This window comes from Pimephales promelas, chromosome 7, assembly GCF_988280905.1.
Source record: "Pimephales promelas chromosome 7, fPimPro1.hap1.1, whole genome shotgun sequence".
In the NCBI taxonomy this organism is placed as follows: Eukaryota; Metazoa; Chordata; class Actinopteri; order Cypriniformes; family Leuciscidae; genus Pimephales; species Pimephales promelas.
Window position 1 is genome coordinate 24,809,868 of NC_142775.1, and position 12,336 is coordinate 24,822,203.

Consider the following 12,336-nt stretch of genomic DNA (forward strand, 5'->3'; position numbering starts at 1 on the left):
CCTCCATCAAATAATCCTGAAAACAATATGTATCTTGGTTACCACAGGATATTAAGAAGCACAACAATGTTATATTGTGATAATAAGAAAGATTTCATGAGAATGATATATGAAGGTTCACGTGACACTGTTTTCCTGTAGGCTATTTTCGATCCAATAAACACTTGGTGAGCATAACATTTCAAAAACATAAAAAAAATCTTACCAACCCCAAACCATCCAAAATAAGTAAGAAGTGTTGGTTACACTTTATTTTAATGTGTCCTTGTTTTAATTACTCATTTAAGTACTGAGTAACATTATTTAACTTTGAGAAAATGTTCCTCCGCTTCGAGTCGGGGTCCTGATCAGCCTGTCGGTGTTGTAAGTTATTAACCAGTTTACTTTACATTATCCCTTATAGCAACTTAATATCGTTTAGGGTGAGGATTTTGTTTAGAGGTAGTTGCGTGTAATTACGCCTTAATTTATATTAATTACTAGTAAATATGTAACGTGTGTAACAAGGACACATTAAAATAAAGTGTTGCCGAAGTCTTTACAAACAAATGGCCAAACACATGCAGATGTTAACAGTCACACGTTGCATTACACGTCAAAATTAAATTGTATCTCATGCAAAAACGCTGATGCAGCATGTTTGCCATTGTCATGTGTTCCTGTGCAGCTGGGATGGCATTTGTCACTCCATCAAAAGAATAAGCTTGTGTAATGACTTCCTCTCTCTCTCTTAAATGTGTGTGTGCGCGCGCCTTATTTTCGAGTGAGGATTTGCTGGTCGGGCGCATGCCTCCCTCTGCCTGGCTCCTTATAGTGCCGGGCGGGAGGCAGGAATTCTGACCGAGTGGTACGGACATCGCCGCCAGAGACCACAAACACGGAGCTCTCCCTTTAAACACGGTCTCATGATCGACAACTCTTTCAATCAGTTATCCTGGCGTGGAGGATCAGGGGGAACGCACGTCTTCATTTACTTAGAGCAAAGCGTGTGACTGACAGTGACAGTGGAATTGAACATTAGCATCTGCCACTCAAAGAATCCACAGACGACGAACAAGAGTACGTAAGAAGTTTTATTAAATATTTTAATTCAGTTATATACTTTACTTTGAATTAGGCTAAATATATTTTGATAAATAAAAAATCAATCTATTTAAATGTAATAAAGATTTCTGTTCAAATGTTTAATTGAACTATATTGTGGTTGACGCTTTGCAATTTTGTGTTTTAATATGAATGCTCTTGACTTAAAGGAACTTAAAGTTAAAGTTCACCCAAATATGCCAATTTCAATCATTTAGCCTGCTCACCCTCATTTTGTTCCAAACCTGACATTGGATGACCACAGGGCCATCCATAAGGGGGGGACAACGGGGAACGTTTTCTGGGGCCCGGGGCCCATGCATTCCAGCAATTTAACCAAAATAGCACAAATATTGTTGAAAGTGAGAAAAAAAAAACACATTTCATTTAATGTTGATTGAGTAAAATGTACCCTGTGTCATAATGAAAGACCCCTCTCCTGAAAATGTTCTGAGTAGTCTATTTTTTTTGTGTAACACAAAGTCAAAACGCCAGTGCTTTGCGCCAGTTTGCGGTCAGCGAGTGTTTTTTTTTTTTTTTTTTTTTTTTTTTTATTGGTTGTTGTGTGTTAAATTGTACCCAGATACAATAGTGCTATTTTCTGATTGGCTTTTGTGTAGCTCGACATGTCGAAATGTCTCAGTATCTTTTTCTCCATGCAATGGAAATCAATGGTCACCAAAACCAACATTCTTCAAAATATCCTCTTTTGTGTTCTGAAGAAGAAAGACATGTTTTGGAATGGCATGAGGGTGAGTAAAATATAGGCAGCATGAACTCTGAAATGTGGGCGCTTTGGGGAAATGCCTTAGGTGAGACAGGTGTCTGAAATCACACTGACTGGTGACAGCCCCTGAATCATTAATTAGAATGATTAACATGCGACCTAAAAGTATAAAAGGGCGCCTTGCAAACATGACAATATCTTTTCATCTTCAGGGACTGTTTTGTTTGTAACCGCTTTGAAAATTGGTTGGCCTTGGTCAACCGAGGGCCATGGTCTCTCTCTCATAGAATTTTTTACTTGGAGTTGACTGAGATAGACTTCTTTCCTGAGTACATCGCCCCCTTGAGCTCTGTTGGGTTTTCAGTGGGCTTGGAGATTCTGCAGCCCCTCTTATGAAATAATAAAACATTTTCTTGTAAGGCTGTGGCTCCTCCGAGCCCTCATGTAGATCTATGCTTGCAGGCTTGCCCTCACCAGGGCCACCTCTGTAGCTGGCCTAGGCTGGGATAGTGGAGGCACTCTGCTTAAAGGGATACTCCACCGGTTTTTCTTATTCCCTTAACTAAGACAAGTTGATACATACCTCTCTCGTCTCAGCGCGTGCACTCAATCGCTCTGGTGTGCGAGACACTTTTGAAAGCACTTAGCTTAGCTCAGGTTCCTTTAATAGGGGCCAAGCAGAGAAGCGACGGAACACCTCCACGTTTTCCTATTTAAATAAAGATACACGAGTAGTGTAAGGGCCGGTTCACATATCGCGTCTTTTGCGCGCTCAAGTTCGTTATTTCAAATGTAGGCGCGCGGTATGCGCGCTCATAATGGAAGCGACGCGGTCGCGGTGCGACGCGCTCGTTTTTTCCAGGCGCGTCCGCGCCGCATCGAGATAAAAACATCTCAACTTTTCAGAATGCCGCAAGCGCACCGTAGGTCACGTGACACGAACCAACCAATCAGCTTCCTCGCCATTTTTGTTACCTCTTCCTTGTCCACTCTGAAATAGGCTTTGAACCTCCCATTGTCCAGGCGGAGTTCCTGAATCAGCTGGTGAAATTCCCCATGGTTCTTGCGTTTTTGTAGTATGGGGTGCACCCAAACACTGCGGCGATTTTTTTTTTACTTTTATGAGTAAATAAATCTTGTAACAGAGTTACAGCAAGGGTTTTTCGGTGGTGGAAATCCATTGCTGAAATTTCCTTCATGTAATGGAGAGCGCAGCTGATGGTTGCTTAGCAACGACAGACGCCTCCGGAGTGCAACCGCCCTAGCGCTTCTTTGGAAAAAGGAGAACGCGTGCGCCTAGCGTTTTCTACGCGTTTTTAGGCGCGATATGTGAACGGCCCCTAACTCGACCAAGAAATAAAACGTTGCACTTTTCTAAGCGTGTAAAGTGGATAACTATAATGTATGACAGCAAGTGCTTAGATAACACAGTCTCATCCCAAATCGTCATATAACTGACGTTTTGGGACGTATTTTGACCATACGTCAATATCCGCCTTTTTAGGGCCCCCTTAAACGTCGGTAGATGGCGATCCCGGGCCGTCATACAACTGACGCTTTACCTTTAACGTCAGTTAGGTGACGGGTTAGGTTTAGGGTTAAGTTTAGGTATGGGGTAGAGTTAGGATCCCATAACCTCATCTACCGACGTTTAAGGGGGCCCTAAAAAGGCGAATATTGACGTATGGTCAAAAGACGTCCCAAAACGTCAGTTATATGACGATTTGGGATGAGACCGGGTTGGCTTAGAAGCACTTCGACTCGGTGCATATATATGTATGGACTCGACGCAGTAATATCATCTCTCGTGAAAAGTCCTCTCCCCCCTTTCCCTCTCCGAAGGGATGAATACTGCGCCTTTTTAAAAAAAAACACATAGTGATTGGCGGGGGTTCCTTCAGGTTCCTTACATAGCCACATTCCCTAGAAGGGACCCCTTCTAATTGAAGTTGTGGTCCTAGGCCTTTGAGCAGGCCCAGGTAGGCCTTTCATTTAACCATGTTTATGAAGGTTTTCCTGTGAGGCTTATAGCTTGGGCTATGACCGCAGGGAATGCTGTCACTGACAGTATGGAAGAATAGTACAGAATAGTCCCTTCAGACGAAAGGATATTGTCATGTTTGCAAGGTGCCCTCTTATACTTTTTTACATTATACATTAATGATTCATGGACTGTCGCCGGTCAATGTGATTGACATGATTTGATAATGATTTCAGACACCTGAGGCGTTTCCCCAGACTGTCAATGGGCGCAGTGTCTCGTTCCCTGTTCTCAGGGATCATAGGTTACAGTCGTAACCTGAGACGTTTTTAATATTATTTTAACTCAACAAAATAAGTTACAAGATTAAAAAAAAAATACAAGTTATGCAAGATTCAACTAATTTTTTTTAAAGTAAGTTTAATGCAATTTAAGTTGAAATGACTTAAACATGAAAATTGGTTGTACTTAAAAATGAAAGTTTTTTTTTTTTTTTGTACAGTGTTCCTGTTGGTTTTATGTTTGCAGATTTTGACCTGTTGATCATGCATCAGCTGTCTGTGATTTCCCTGTTGGCCGGTCTGTGGCTGGTGAAGCGCTCCAATGGCAACAGTAGTTTGGGCAACAGCCTCAATGATCTACACACTCAGTTTGGTGTCAGCCTCTACCAAACGCTCACAGAGATAGAGAACAACTCCAATCTGATCGTGTCTCCAGCCAGTGTCTCATTGTGTTTGGGACTTCTGCAACTTGGTGCCAGGGGCAACACTTTAGCACAGCTTGAGGGAACTCTGGGATATGATGTCAATGGTAAGAGTAAACTAGCAACACACTTGTAATTTGCATGTCCCAAACAGCTAGTGCAAAATCTAAATCAGCAATGCCTGACAACCTGCCTACTTTTGTCCAATACTTGAAGAGGAAACATATGATGAAACAATTGTCTTCTTGTAGATGCTCGTGTACAGGACATTTTGTCTCGGCCACAAGGAGACCTGGGTAATTCCAGTGATGGGGTGCGCCTTCAGCTTGCCAATGCCTTATTTGTCCAGAGTGGTGTGAAACTCCTGCCAGAATTTACCCAGCATGCCTTGGGATGGGGTAATAGTAGTCTACTGAGTGTAAACTTCAGTAATCCCAATTACACTCATAGTCGGCTACAGCAATGGGCACGTTACCAGAGTAAAGGTGAGTGCCGTGAGTGAGCCTAAAACCACTAGGATCAGCATGATATATATTTAAAATGTCTTTAAGTGATGTTAAGTTTTAGGACATTTGTATATCAATTATATATACAGTGTATATTATTATTGGTTAATAGTCATGGATATTATGCAAAATTAAAACTGATTTGAATTTAAATACAATTACTTTTAATTATTACTTAAAATATATAATTATGTAAATATAAATTATGTAAAATTACATTTTGATTTGAATTTAAATATGAGTGTATATATAAAAACAGAATTAGCGAATATTTGTTATGTAAAAGTAAACATCGATTAGAGATTAAATGTAAGTATTAATTAAAAATATAATTATGCCATTTTTTAAATTAGAACTGAAATATAATTGTGATTTTAAAATTCAACATTGTAGAAATAAATTACTAAAAATTAAATCCTGATTTGAATTATGTGTAAATGTATTTGATGTAAAAGTAAATATTGATTTGAATTTAAATTATTACATTTTCAATAATATTTAATAATGACTTTAAAAATATTATTATATGTTTGATGTAAAATTTCATATTTATTTGAACTTAAATGATTAATTATCATGAATCTTTAAATTGACTTTATAATATAATTATGTAAATATATATTATGTACACCTAAATATTGATTTCCATTTAAAAATAGTTTTATTACCCATGACACTAATATAGTTTTTTTTTTAAATGGTCTAATTTTTATGATTTCTAAAGCCGATGACCATCTCCAGACAAGAGCGGTGCAGCTTGGTTCCGGTGAGGCCCAGGAAGAGGCCTCCGGGCGATACAGTTTGCTCCACATTGCTCTTCTAAGCACAGTGGTTTTCCATGGTGCCTGGCAGAAACAATTTCTCTTCACTGAGACTCAGAACCTGCCCTTCACCCTCTCAGATGGCAGCACAGTCAAAGTGCCCATGATGTACCAGTCAACCGAGGTCAATTTTGGTAAGGGAAGGAACAAAACAAACACCAGTTACATGGAAGCCTATCCAAATTATATTGGAAGATTATCTATCTATATATATATTTTTTTTTTAAAGAAAGTTCGCTTGCTTTACCTGTTCACCTGTTCATCTCAGGGCATTTCCGACTGCCTTCAGAGCAGGAATACACTGTGCTGGAGCTGCCATACCTGGATCGCTCCCTCAGGCTTCTGGTGGCGTTACCTGGTGACCGGAAAACCCCTCTGTCACAGCTGGAAAAGCAGCTCACGGCCCGTGCTGTGGGACTCTGGGATACTGGATTAAGGCGCACTAAGATGGATATATTTCTGCCCAGGTAACTTTAAAAAATATTTTATGCAGTTGGGATTGAAAGTGAATAATATTATTTATATCAAGGTGTTGTGTGTATTTCAGGTTTAAGATGCAGAGCAGGTTCAATCTAAAGCCTGTTCTTCAATCTCTTGGTATCTCTGATGTCTTCAGTCCCTCAGCTGCTGATTTAGGAGGCATCTCAGGTAAGAAAGTGGGACTGAAAACCATTACAACCCATCACTGATGCTGAGAATATCACAGATATCTTCAGTTGAAATCAGTGATTCCAAGTTTTTCTCACTCTGTGAAAATTAAAACTGTTTAATGTGTCTACAGATGGGGAAGGGCTTTTTGTGTCAGAGGCTTTCCATGAGGCAAGAATAGAGGTGACAGAGGAAGGGACAAAAGCAGCTTCAGCAACTGGTATGTGATATTTTGCTTGCTGAAAGGGATTAGTAGGGAATTAAAAATAATAGAAATGTTTAGGAATACCTCTAGATATCAAGTAGGCTACTAACTGTCTGTTTAATGTTAATTAAGACTGATCCGATCCTACGTTGACATGCCAGCAACATATTATAGAATTGGAAACATTGCAGTTTTTAATAGAAGTCATGTTACACGAAAGTCACGATAAAGTGAAAGCAGTGTCAGATCTTTTCTTCTGTATTGTGACGTACATCTAAGAATAACAGATTTTAGGGTGGAAAAAATGTATGACAGGAGCTTGCTTCTATGGTTTATCTGCACTAAATATTTAGAGAAGGCTTGCATACGTCACCAGAGAGTAGTATTTTGTTTCCCCTGAGTTATGACATTTTGATGAAAAAGTCCAAATTTAAATAAAAAAGAAACATACACTGTGAGAAATGAGATCAGTGACAAACATTCAGACAATAGGTTGAATTTTCCCTTAAGATGTAATGTCTGTGTTATATACTCAACAAAGCTACTGAACAAAGAGTGTGTTTACCTGCCGGAGAATCAGTTGTAGTCAACAGAGGGGATATAGCTGAACAGTCTGCTCAAGCTGTGAATCCACTGGGAAATAATGACAGAACTTTCTTTCTCCATCTTTCTTTTTAGCGATGGTGCTACTGAAAAGATCCCGTTCAGCAGTTTTTAAAGCAGATCGACCATTTCTCTTTATCTTGCGACAGGTCAATACAGGTAAATACTAGAAACTGTAATTAGTATTCATGGTAATATTTAGTAATATTATAAATTAGTAATATTGTGGAAATTAATATTTTAAAATGTAATGCATTCCTGTGATGGCAAAGCTGAATTTTCAACTGAATTTTTTGCTCAGGAAACATTTCTTATTAAAAAATAATTTATAATATATTTTTCACAATTCTTCCATGAATTGTAATGTATTTAGCTTAATGAGTCCTTGATGAAAAAGTATTCATTTCTTTCATAACAAATCTTACTGTTTTGAAAATTAATTTGTGGACTTTTATTCCACAGGTTCGTTGCTGTTCATAGGTCGGGTTCTGAATCCAGCTGAGATGTCTTGAAAAGATCCATGCAATCACAACTGCTTCAAATTATGAACACACACTCAAACTTGGCAAAATCATGAAGTTTATTAACATGACTCCACACACCCCTCCTCCTTCATGGTTGGTGTGGTGAGAGGAATATTTAAGGACCATTAGGAGGGTCCACTGACACTTCAGGAAGAGGGATGAGACTTTTGTACATATTTGTAAATACAATTTTAATACATCAGGGTTTTTTTTTGCACTTCACAGTGTCTACTGTCATTTTTCCCCCTCTGCCCTCAATATTTCCTCATTTCTGATGGAAATGTTTGGTTACCATCAGTTACTGATTTTTTTAATTTATTTTTTTTATACAAAGTGCTGCTTTCACGCAAGAAAAAAGTAAAAAGGCTATTGGATCACAATGTGCCATTTAAGATGCAAAAAAGATGCAATTTTGTCCAAAAACCTGAGAAAATCATCAAGACTTCATCTGGATGGCACAATCAAAATATTATAGATGGTGTAAATCGAGTCCCTCAAGACCTCCTAAAGCTGTAGCATACAGTTAAAATTTCGTTCTGGGTCAAAATTTCCTTCAATAACATTCGGCAGTTTTGATTTATATGCTGTTTAATGTCGATGACAGTATAGACATAGTATAGAGTTAGACGTCCTATTAGCTGCTGGGCGCAAGAAAAGCGTCTGCCATCTTTAACCGGTCATACTCCTAAGTTAAGATGCCAGAGCACTGAGCAGCATATTCATGTTCAAATTGGCAGACCATCACAAATAGGGCTCGAGGGATTACTTTTCACAAGTAAGATTTAACATTACCGTACTACTGGTTATATTTTGTGAATAGAATATCACCAGAGAGTTGAGAAGGAGCAAGGATCTTTGATATTACTGTACTGAAATCGTAGCTAAGCTAAGTTTACTGCACCAGTCATTGTTCACCCGGCTAAGAACTGAGATTTGATAAGTCATATTCCATAACACTGACTTAGATTACAACTGACACAAGAATGCTATTGTAGAAATATTACTGGTATAACATTGGCCTGCAAATTTTACACAAGTGGCACAGACTGTGTTAACAGTGTTGGGCAGTCACTGCTGGTGCGTTCATGTGCTATGGTAATTATGGTAAATATCAAAAGCCGACGTGGAAAATGCACATGAACACCCCCACATGTGGCATTTACCACTGGGCAACTCGTAGAATATTTTGATGGACGAGTTGCTAAGATGAGATAACCTTTGACCATTTCAAAATGGCGGAGAGCACCGCGAGAGTCGTGAATGGTAAAAATATATACTATACATGATCTAGAAGATACATTATCATATTATTTACCATTTGAGTTTTGATAAATCATGCTGTTGCAGATGACTTAAGCAATCTAAAATAGTTTTAGCTAAATAACAGGTCTGGAATGGATCTCCATCTTTTTACCACATTACGACAACAAAAGCACTTGAACGCAACACACTGGTAAATACCAGTTCACAAGTGGAAAATATCCTATTTTCCATAGCACGTGAACGCAGCGTCATTTGTTGCTTAGTATTTTGGAGGTTGCTTCACTATTTCCTGAATCAAGTCAATGGGCTTTATGCCCAGCTGCACTACTTCCTGAACTTCAGCCAGCTCCTTGTTTCCTGTCTGCCATTATTGGCCAAATTGATTAATTCAAGTGTACCTGACCTCAGTAGTCATGGCAACAATAATCAGACACACCTGTCCTGAATTAATCAATTTGGCCAATAATGGCAGACAGAAAACAAGGAGCTGGCTGAAGTTCAGGAAGTAGTGCAGCTGGGCATAAAGCCAATTCAGTAGCCTAACAAATTTATCAAGTAACAGTTAGCTTGGCCACACAGGCTACTTTTCTTATCATGGAAAATTAGCGAAATATAAAGTAGCTTCCTTGTAGTGAACTAGCCTACTGCTGTGTTTGTATTTAGCTTGCTACATTTGACTAGGTGGTAGCTTTTGTGTAGGGAAACTCACGGCAGCTTAGATAAGTTACAATTTCCAAGTAAATTGCCTAACACCATGTTCACATTTAATTAACCTTAACAAAAGACAGATACCTCTCATGTCATTTACTTGAAAGAACACCTGTCTGTAGAATAGTTTGTGAAAAGGAGTTTTGAGGGAGGTGTGGGTGGCTGGTTTGAGATTAGTGGAGGTGTCGGTAAGAAGAGTCTTGTCCAGTTACTTAAGTTTCACAATGTCCATTTTATTAGGCATTTGTGTCTGTTCAATCTAACATTACATTGAAACAGACAGACTGAAAGGATGTGATTGACGTGATGATCACCTGGTGGAAAATGCTCTGGTCTACATAGCAGGAAAGCTGGTCTACGAAAGCTGTCCTGTGATGTGTGCAGCACGAACACAACCCAGGTAGCAAACTGAATAAATCAACGTGGAAACGACATTTCTCATGACATCGAAACAACATTGAATCGACATTGTTCTGCTATCTGGGAAATACTCTTGGTTTGGAGGATTTAATCTGGATGATTATTTATTGATACACTTATTATTCATAATTATGCAGTGTCATAACAACATCTCTGACATAAACCAAACCGTTTGAAAATCTGTCAAAAATTGAGTAAGTTATGGTTATATAAATTACCATCACCATTAAAACGCGATGTTACGAGTGAGCGAGCTGGCTGTGACAAGATGGCCACCAGGTATGGACGTTGACCTCTATTGGCCAGCCTTTATTATGGATATCTATGGTCTCTAATCTCTATTATGTGGATGACAGCTGATCTTTTCTGCTTGATCTGCTTCTTTGCGTGTTTTGTTCAAGAGGTTCAGTACTCTTTCAGAAGATATCACAGTGCCCCCTACCGAATAAAAGTGAAAAACACGGAAAGAGGTAAAGTCTGTTGCATGTACCCGCAAAATTAAGTTAAAGGGTTAGTTCACCCAAAAATGAAAATTAAGTCATTAATTACTCACCCCCATGCTGTACTAACCCCGTAAGACATTCGTTCGTCTTCGGAACACAAATGAAGATATTTTTTATTAAATTTGAGAGCTGTATAACTACCACATTGGCTGCCTAAGGGACTGCCTCTTGACGGCCCAAAAAGTCAATGAAGAAAATGTTTAAATATCCCAAGTGACTACCGTGGCTCAACTATACGTTTATCAAGCGACGCGAATACTTTTTGTGCGAAAAAACAAACAAAAATAACGAGTTTATTCGACTATTTCTTTTCTTCCTTGTAGGCCAGAAACGAGACTTCCTTAGATTTCCACGACGCATGCGCGAGAATTGCGATCTGAAGTAGTGTAAGCTGGTGTGAGCAGATCGCAATTCTCGCGCATGCGTCGTGGAAATCTAAGTAAGTCTCGTTTCTGGCCTACAAGGAAGAAAAGAAATAGTCGAATAAACTCGTTATTTTTGTTTGTTTTTTCGCACAAAAAGTATTCGCGTCGCTTGATAAACATATAGTTGAGCCACGGTAGTCACTTGGGATATTTAAACATTTTCTTCATTGACTTTCTGGGCCGTCAAGAGGCAGTCCCTTAGGAGCCAATGTGGTAGTTATACAGCTCTCAAATTTAATCAAAAATATCTTCATTTGTGTTCCGAAGACGAATGAAGGTCTTACGGGGTTGGTACAGCATGGGGGTGAGTAATTAATGACTTAATTTTCATTTTTGGGTGAACTAACCCTTTAAGATCCGTGGTTAAGTGATAGAAGAAAAAAGATAAATTGAAATGAGCCACTTTGATTCCCTGCAAACTTATGGGTAAGTGTATGGGGAGGAAAAAACAAAAAAACAAAACAAAACACTGAACATGGTAAGATTTGCAATCCTTTTAATGACATTGTGCCACTGAGAATTTAATGACAGAAAAATGTCACTTATTTACATGACTATTCACAGTGTAAAATAGACTTTATTCAAATACATACAAAAAAAAGGCTTTCCACCAAAACATTCTCTTAAATAATATTTTTCAATGTCACTATGTACAAATATACAGTATAATAAAATACTTTTTCTTTTTAATAAGCCACAGACTTATCTATAACATTTATGATGAAGATTTGGTCCCTACAGGGTGCAGGGTTAGGAGGGTGAGACACAAAAAAATCCAAAAAAAGCTAAGGGATACTGAAAATTTGGCAGTCAAGTAGGAATACATTAGCAGCAACTTCCCATGTCAATGAGTAAGTGGCTCTTGACTATCATGGATGATTAAATATCAACTTTACATCATTTCATTAGATCCTTCTGGTTGTTACTTTTGTAAATCAAATTTTGTCACTTAATGCAGAACTGTCATTTGCATTTTCAGCAAAGATATAAAAATTTATATTCCTGTTACTTCTAGTCCTTACTTATTCACAGAAATTTGCCATGGTTCTGTGTTCTGAACACCATGATATAAACCTCTTTTGCTAGAAGCAATGTTATCGAAGCCAGGTGGAATAATTATGGGTGGTTTAAGATTGGAAAAAAAAGAAGAAAAAAAAGAAAAAAAGGAGTAACTTTTTTTTTTTAATAGATAAGAGCTTTTTTACATTTTCAGGCA

The 12,336-nt window shown here is 38.3% G+C and overlaps 1 protein-coding gene across 2 annotated transcripts; it reads left to right on the forward strand.

Annotated features, from left to right (window-relative positions):
- Positions 1-771: 771 nt before the first annotated feature.
- Positions 772-8,018, forward strand: serpine3 (serpin peptidase inhibitor, clade E (nexin, plasminogen activator inhibitor type 1), member 3). Of its 2 annotated transcripts, none has more exons than XM_039655306.2 (9): positions 772-1,059; positions 4,294-4,601; positions 4,746-4,979; positions 5,725-5,955; positions 6,090-6,288; positions 6,369-6,469; positions 6,603-6,689; positions 7,353-7,436; positions 7,740-8,018. In XM_039655306.2, the coding sequence occupies exons 2-9, from the start codon at positions 4,310-4,312 to the stop codon at positions 7,787-7,789; spliced, it is 1,278 nt and encodes a 425-aa protein (XP_039511240.2). In that variant the 5' UTR covers positions 772-1,059; positions 4,294-4,309; the 3' UTR covers positions 7,790-8,018. The 2 variants fall into 2 exon arrangements, with proteins under 2 accessions (XP_039511240.2, XP_039511241.2); XM_039655307.2 differs by having other exon boundaries at positions 773-1,059; positions 4,320-4,601.
- Positions 8,019-12,336: the final 4,318 nt, after the last annotated feature.